We start from the raw sequence: 8,625 nt of genomic DNA on the forward strand, positions 1-8,625 counted from the left end.
GGGGTCATCAGATTGAAAGGTCAAAGTCACATTAAAATTTGTGTCATGTACTCATACCCTGTTGCCAGGAGGATACATGTTTATATGCAAATATTAGTCATCATCTCAGATGATTAACTGTCCCTACTTTCCTCAAAGTTTGAATGAACATTGGTCATATCTTAAACTGCCTCATAAGCATCCCATGTGAAATGACATTCAAATAACCTGGCATTTTCGGTCCATGCATGTTTGATTAAAATGGCAAAATAATTCTTGACAATATAGATTTTAGGGGGGCATAATGTTTGACAAACGTCTCTCGTTGGCAGGTATATTTCATTCCTGAAGGTTTCACTCTGTCAGTTCTGGATGATTAAAATGTGGAATAGCTCTGATGCAGGCAATATCTGCAAACTCATTACTCCACTACACACTCATATAGTTACACAAACTCAATCTAAGTTTTGCCTTTAAGTTATTAACAGAAGTTTTTGACAGGCATATCTAAGCTTTACATGTGAAGAATAGCAGAAACTGCATAAGGTCTGGTCATGGTGTTCTTTTTTAATGATATGGAATCCGATCAACTTCATATGAATGTATTGTTGTCCTTGACCCCTCAAAGTTTGTGTGCACATTGGAAATGATCAGATGTTTCTTAATTTTTTATAGCAGCAGTAGGTCAAAGGCAACGTTGTTTGACCCTTACTCAAAGAAAAACTTGCTTCATATATCCAAGATGCTTTATCCTACAATTCTTCAGTTAAGCAGATTTATCCCGTAGGACATAAACAGTAAATCACCCCTATTGATTTTGATGTAAAGGTTATTATGAGCCATTATACGTTAAAATTAGTATTCAATTAAATTTGTCATGATGCTCCGGACAAACCAACATCCAAATCTTGGATTTCTAATTAATCGAAATCACTTACCTAGGTTTTGAATATAGAACAGAATGAATTCTATTACATTATATTTTATTGCAAAAATGTCAATAAACTGTACATAATTACATTTATAACATACATGTACATAACTCATATACATTGTAGTTTGCCAAATAGTTCACATCTTTGTAAAAATATGATATGATCAGCTAACCCCTCATCTAAAGGACACAGCACCAGTTTCTTCGCACTCAATGCCTAGTCCCAATTTCTCATTCTCTTTAGTCCCTTATAACAGGATGAAGCTCGACAGTACACTATTTGGGTTTTGGAGTAATACTCTTCTTTTATATGAATAGTTGAAACATATCATGCAAAATTTCATTGATAAGAGGGGCTGAGTAAGTGAAGCGAGCATGCCCTGTGTTTTCATTGGTAGTAAAATTAATGTAGTATATACGGTCACATTATTCAGGCTAAATTATAAAGACAGGCTGAAGGTATATGAATAACCTCTGGGAAGATAGCAGATCTGTTTCTTTTTTATAGACAAAGAGAACTTCCCTTGTGGAGATTGAACACATTAACTCCAGACACCTTAGTGTTTTAGCTAAATAGTTATTGAAGGGTGCTGCACTCTTATCTTGCATTGGCACCCTCCTGCCTTCAAAGATTGCTCAAGATAATCAAAAATTTCTTTTGGTTTGATTAAAACTTAATATTCTAATATAAATTCATACAAACCTGCTATGTCTGGGAGTTGAAACTCATTAATACTTCAATTAAGCACAATTCCTACTTTTTTTGGCCGAATGTTCAAATTCTTTGCTGCCAGACTGTGAGACACTATATGCCCTTTTCTCCTTTAGAACCCTGTCCTTTTTCTGGAGCACCTTGTCCTTTTGAAATCCTGGCAAAAACCTGACACCTATTCCACTATACCACGGTGACTCAACTCTAGTTTGTATTTCAGGACATATGTGTAAAATATTGACCTGCAAGGAGAGCTGAAAATGTTTTCCTTAAATCAGACCACCTTAATTCTTAATAAGCATCATTATATTAACACAGGTCCATTGTTGAGTTGTTTAACATATCTGTTGGGTCTTCGTATCAGAGCAAAAAGAGCAGAACAGTTAAGTTTGACATTTGAAGGCTTGAACTTACAAGCATGATAAACCCCAGATTCATTAAACATGCAAATATTATTTTTTGGAACTTCTTGCCACATGATAGAAATTTTCAAAATCTTGACAGAACACAAACCAAATTTTAACATAAAAATTAGCAATACAGGCATGTTCAGCTAATGCCAGTCCATTGTAACGAAGTATAGCAGATTCTTCCCGCATCATCCAGTGAACAAAGCACCACAGTTTTCTTAACACTGGTTCCCAGCCTTCCCATTGTTACAATATCCCCTGCACATAATGGTTCCCTGTACGGCCTGCATACAACTATGAAGAATGAGTGGAACCGAGAGGGGTCACCTGTAATACAGAATAATATTTACATTCACACAATGGTTCCCTGTACAGACTGCATACAACTATGTAGAAGGAGTGGAACCGAGAGGGGTCACCTGTAATACAGAATGTTAGCTACATTCACATAATGGTTCCCTGTATGGCCTGCATACAACTATGTAGGAGTGGAACCGAAAGGGGTCACCTGTAATACAGAATGTTAGCTACATTCACATAATGGTTCCCTGTATGGCCTGCATACAACTATGTAGGAGTGGAACCGAGAGGGGTCACCTGTAATACAGAATGTTAGCTACATTCACATAATGGTTCCCTGTATGGCCTGCATACAACTATGTAGAAGGAGTGGAACCGAGAGGGGTCACCGGTAATACAGAATGTTACCTACATTCACATAATGGTTCCCTGTATGGCCTGCATACAACTATGTAGGAGTGGAACCGAGAGGGGTCACCTGTAATACAGAATGTTAGCTACATTCACATAATGGTTCCCTGTATGTCCTGCATACAACTATGTAGGAGTGGAACCGAGAGGGGTCACCTGTAATACAGAATGTTAGCTACATTCACATAATGGTTCCCTGTACGGACTGCATACAACTATGTAGGAGTGGAACCGAGAGGGGTCACCTGTAATACAGAATGTTACCTACATTCACATAATGGTTCCCTGTACGGACTGCATACAACTATGTAGGAGTGGAACCGAGAAGGGTCACCTGTAATACAGACTGTTATCTACATTCACATAATGGTTCCTTGTATGGCCGGAATACAACTATGTAGATGAAGTGGAACCGAGAAGGGTCACCTGTAATACAGACTGTTATCTACATTCACATAATGGTTCCCTGTATGGCCGGCATACAACTATGTAGATGAAGTGGAACCGAGAAGGGTCACCTGTAATACAGACTGTTATCTACATTCACATAATGGTTCCCTGTATGGCCTGCATACAACTATGCAGAAGGAGTGGAACCGAGAGGGGTCGCCTGTAATATGCAATAATGTTTACATTATCCTTGTCTATTGTAGAAAAGTTTAAGGTAAAGATGTGTTAGTCCATTCTAGATATTAACAGTCAGTTTATTGCTTTGTTTTGATTGGCCTGTATATTAAGCTGACCAATAGGCTAAATGGGAGTTCCAATTAATATAGAAATAGAAATGAACAAACATGCTCTTATACAAAAACAGAAAAGATTAAAGAAAGTGATCAAGTTTTTTTTTTAAATACACCAAATTCTTCAAGACATCAGTTGTTTGAGGATTCAATTTAAAAAAATAAACAACAAACCAACCCGGGTATGAGAGGAAGTCCCCTCCAAACTTCAGCCCTGAGGTTATAAAATGACCTCTCTCCCAAAGATCCCTGAATACGGCATAGCGAAGTTTCTCACTGTCCGTGTGGGGAAAGTCCCAGTCTACTGGTTTGTAGGTGGTCTTTTTCGTAGCACATTCTGAAAAAATGTTAAACAGTTACAGTGGATTGTACACGATTGTTAGCAAAAGACTGAATTCTTCATACATGTGTTTATTGAGTTTTTTTCTCTCACTGTTGTGTGATTGGGGATAGGGACCTTTCAATTATAAAAAAGTGTCACTAAATAGTGTGTGTCACTGTTTAGTTTTTTTAGCTAAAGGGTATGGGAGGGTGCTTACACCCTGCCCTTATTTGGCACCTTTCTGCCCCCATGGAGATCAGAATGTGCACCCTTCTGTCTTTAAAAAAAATAATGCTTAAGATTATCATTTTTTTTTATTATTAAAACTTAAAACATGATTATGACTTTACATATTTAATAGTTGAAACCCAATATTACTTTGAATAAGTTCATTAGAACTATTATTTTCACTCAAATTTGTAATGTTTCAAATTATCACTGGTCGTTACAATATGCCCTTTTGCCCCACAGCACCCTGTCCCTTTCCTTCAACACCCTGTCCTTTTTAAAACCCAACTGTATAAGACTCACAACTGTCTCCAACTCTTACCAAGCGGTGTCTGCACCATCATGTGTCTCTTCTCTATATCGGGAATGGCGATGTCCTCTACACGTAGCTCAATCTCTGCCTCATACTCACTGTCTGGTATGTCTTCACCTGCAAAGTTGAACAAAAGCCTTTGATATTCATCTTTTCATGGCTCAAATCATTAGCAAATCAGCAAAATAGCAAATTATTAGTTGTGTTTTTTTTTCTTCATGAGAATTTCATGTATTCATTGAAAATATATTTACAACAAAGCAAAAAATCAAAATAACACTTCATGATCAGTTGAGTACGTATTTTTTGAGAATGACAATATAGAAACAAATTATTTTTGTAATATAATAAATATAATTGCTAAAGGATTAAGCAAAAGTAGCTTAAGCAAGCTCATGCTGTCGATGGCAGTCAGGTCACATATACAACATTGTGTAATTACTCTGAATACTTAATGAGTCGCAAATAGCCATTCTGTTCAACAAATTTCATGTTTATGGTTTCAAAGAAACTACAGTGCTCCACAAGATGCATGCAAGAAACGCACAAGATAACTGCAAGAAACACACAAGATACATGAAGAAATATACACAAAGAAAGCAAGAAACACATGAGATAAATGCATGAAAGATATAATATACAAACAAGAAACACAAGATACATGCAACAAAGACACAAGATTCATGCAAGAAAAACACTCGATTCATGCAAGAAACACACAAGATTCATGCAAGAAAAACACTAAATTCATGCAAATAACACACTAGATACATGCAAGATACACAAAAATACAAACAAGAAAGACACAAGATACATGCAAGAAAGACACAAGATACATGAAAACCCCACGAGGTACAGGCAAGAAACACACAGTATCCATGCAAGAAACACACAAAATACATACAAGAAACACACAAGATACAAACAAGAAACACACATGATACATGCAAGCAACACACAAGATACATGCAAGAAACACACAAAATACAAACAAGAAACACACAAGATACATGCAAGAAACACACAAGATACAAACAAAAACACACAAGATACATGCAAGAAACACACAAGATACAAACAAGAAACACACATGATACATGCAAGCAACACACAAGATACATGCAAGAAACACACAAAATACAACCAAGAAACACACAAGAGTAGACACATGCAAAAAACTCACAACATACAAACAAGATGGTCACCAGATACATGCAAGCAAAAAAACAAAATACAAAGAAGAAACATAAGAAACGCACAAGATACATGCAAGTTACACACAAGATACATAAAAGAAACACACAAGATACATGAAGAAACAAGAAAGAAATATGCAAGAAACAAGAAAAAAATACTAAAAAGCTCACAAAAAAAACATGCAAGAAGACCTGGTAAATAAATATTGCAGACTACTTTTTTGAAAAAAAACCCAAAAACATATTGATAACACTGATGACTAATCTTTATCCCCTTTAATCAATACCTTTCTTCTTTCTTTCATCCAGAAGTTTATTTCTTTTTGCTTTTTTCCCCTCAATAATCTTGGGCAGACATCGCTTTAGCTCGACCTTTCTGTCCTCTTTAAACAAATCAATCTGAAACCAGATAAAAATATTTCTTATCAAAAAATAAATTTATACATACTGTCTAGTCATAAAATAGTTTATTTGCCACTTTATTTCTAAATGTATCAAAGCAGTTGTCTATTCATTTAACAAATTATCAAGGGCTTAACGCAAGACTAATGTACTGCCTACTATTTCTACAGTGAGTTGCAACAGTCTTGCACTGAAGCAGAAAAATACAGTCATGCTATGGAAGCCAGATGTTCTATATAGTCAGTTCCAGTTTTTTTCTTGTTTCCTTTAAAAATATATCAAACATAGTGATTCATTCATCTTATTTTCAAAACTCTCATTTGTTTTCTTTTTGTACCTGTCTTTCATAACTCTCCTGCTCTCTCTGTTTGAACTCATTTCTAGTTGTGTCATTAGCATCTTCGTATACAGTCTCCACTAGCTCAGCAAATCCTATAAATAAAATATATTCAAATGGAAACAATATTTTGTGCAAGTAAGACAACATTAATGTAGAAAATAATTTACAGGTTGAGTACCTAAAACTGGCTACCCCTTCTCGGTGTTTTGATTGATAATTAATACTCATATTATGAGAAAAATTACGAGCAGTACCCAGCAATAATGATAGCATGTGAATATATTACAATGATGATTCAATATGCAAGCATGCTTCTTATAGAATGGTACTTTTGACAATATGGTAGGTGATCCAGGTTTGATTCTCGGCCAGTGTACATGAGTTTGGTTTGTGGTCACCAAGCAGGACAAGTTGGTTTCCTCTTGGTACTCCAATCTCCCACAATACAAGACCACACTCACACGTAATATCGTGCCAACGTGAGTGATAAATATAAAGAAATCTACACCAACCTTTATCAATGAGAAGTCTGACCTCTTCCTTACAAAGTTGCAGAGGCAGACCAAGGTGTGTGTTTTGATGTGGAGCCCGCGGCAAACACCCTGTTAGGGTCCCAACAATGCGGAACTCTTCCCTCACTACACGTGAATCTAAAACAACAACAAGACTGTTACTTAAGCTTTATAAGAACTTAAAATATAATGATTTGAAATATTTCAACTATCGTTCAGTTTCCAAAGAAGCATAATGGACTTATTAAAGCTGTACTCTCACAGATTGACCATTTTAGCAACTTTTTTATTTTTTGTCTTGGAAAGATGAAATTTTTGCGTAAATATTTGCAAACCAATGATTTAAGATTGCTGACAAAAATTTAGATCGTAGATTTTCATATTTACGTTTGAAAATTAACGTTACTAACGGTTTAAGAAAAATGCATAAAACATCAATTTTTGAACTTAAATATAAAATCTGCAATCAAACTTTTTGTCAGCAATTTTATATAACTGGTTTCCATGGATTTTTGCAAAAATTGGCTCGTTCCACGACAAAAAATAAAAAAGTTTACAAAATGTTCAATCTGTGAGAGTGCAGCTTTAAAGATAAAATAATAAAAAAAATGAAATAAAAGACATCATAAAATTATGGGTACAAAATTTTAAATATTTTTTAAACTCTGACTTTGGATCTGACTACTGCATATAAATTATCTTTAGGTTGTCCAATTAGCGCAGTGGTTAGTGCACTTGCTTCTCAGGTAGGCAACCCAGGTTTGATTCCTGGCCTGGGAGCATGCGAATTTGGTTAGTGGTCACCAAGAGGGACAAGTAATAGTAATCAAACGTGCATGTATAAAAGCATACCTGTGCACTGTTGAAATATTTTCTATCAATAGAGTGAAAAGATGTGAAAATTTCGCACTGCCTTTAAGCAATGAACATACCAATAGTACAAACTGTTGTGATAATAGTCTTGTTTTTTCACACATTGCCATGTTCTTTATACTTTGCTGCAGGGTACGAACAAATGCCGTCAGAATGAACACCAACAAATTGTCATAAGAGGTACTTTTCAGTGCTATGAACTTTGTCCTTAATTTTGAATGTTTTTCATTTTAAACAATTTGTTATGTATTATTGTATAAAACAAAGAAACATATTTTGCTTTGTTTTTAATATACTAGCATGGTTTACAATAACCATCACCATTTTCATGATTATTTTTTTATGTCACAGTCCAAACAAATATGGTGGCAGACGATTTTAATATTTTTTCATTGTGTCCTATTAACCATATAAGAAGTGCATCCTAAACATACTAGCATCTTATAATCAGTCATTTGCGGTAGTCAGGTTTTTGACAGGCCCAGTGAGACAACCACTTCTGGGAAAGATTTGGATGTTTTTTTTCAGAGAATTCTGAATACTTGGAAAATTCCTGTCCTCAGGCCAGTCAGGGATTTTCACAATTTTCTCCTTAGTGGGCAGGATTTACACAAAAAAACTCCCTGTATGGAATAGCCCCCTCCCCATTATTTCTGAAACTGTAACTAGCACACATGTAAACGGAATTTATACCTGAGGCAGACCATATTAAGAAATCATTTTGAAACTTTGTTATTTTGACTGCAAACTTTGCTGTGGACATCTTATTAGTTTCGTAAAACATCAAGAACGTAAATTATTTCATTGTTGGTCATGGGCGCAGCCATGTTTGTTTTTCTTTTATAAATGATGCACAAAAATGATTCTGTTAAAATTAAAACCAATACAAATATTCCGGATGAACAATAAATTAACTTTATTTCTCTTCAAAATTATTTTCAAAAGTCATCTGA

General features: G+C 35.2%; 1 protein-coding gene across 1 annotated transcript; it reads right to left on the minus strand.

The window, feature by feature from the left end:
- Nucleotides 1-956: 956 nt before the first annotated feature.
- Nucleotides 957-8,504, minus strand: LOC128206255 (tRNA-splicing endonuclease subunit Sen34-like). The gene is made up of 7 exons (XM_052908609.1): nucleotides 8,366-8,504; nucleotides 6,800-6,937; nucleotides 6,285-6,379; nucleotides 5,833-5,944; nucleotides 4,359-4,466; nucleotides 3,665-3,823; nucleotides 957-2,362 (listed from the first exon to the last, which is right to left on the minus strand). The coding sequence occupies exons 1-7, from the start codon at nucleotides 8,454-8,456 to the stop codon at nucleotides 2,175-2,177; spliced, it is 891 nt and encodes a 296-aa protein (XP_052764569.1). The 5' UTR covers nucleotides 8,457-8,504; the 3' UTR covers nucleotides 957-2,174.
- Between the last annotated feature and the right edge of the window lie 121 nt (nucleotides 8,505-8,625).

This window comes from Mya arenaria, chromosome 10, assembly GCF_026914265.1.
Source record: "Mya arenaria isolate MELC-2E11 chromosome 10, ASM2691426v1".
Lineage (NCBI taxonomy): Eukaryota > Metazoa > Mollusca > Bivalvia > Myida > Myidae > Mya > Mya arenaria.

Excerpts from the sequence above, each read along its gene's own strand:
- LOC128206255 (XM_052908609.1), bottom strand. The coding sequence starts at position 8,456 with ATGTTTTACGAAACTAATAAGATGTCCACAGCAAAGTTTGCAGTCAAA. Across the intron at positions 4,467-5,832 it reads GGATGAAAGAAAGAAGAAAG|GTGAAGACATACCAGACAGT; the intron begins GTATTGATTAAA and ends TCAACTTTGCAG. Across the intron at positions 3,824-4,358 it reads GATGGTGCAGACACCGCTTG|AATGTGCTACGAAAAAGACC; the intron begins GTAAGAGTTGGA and ends ACATTTTTTCAG.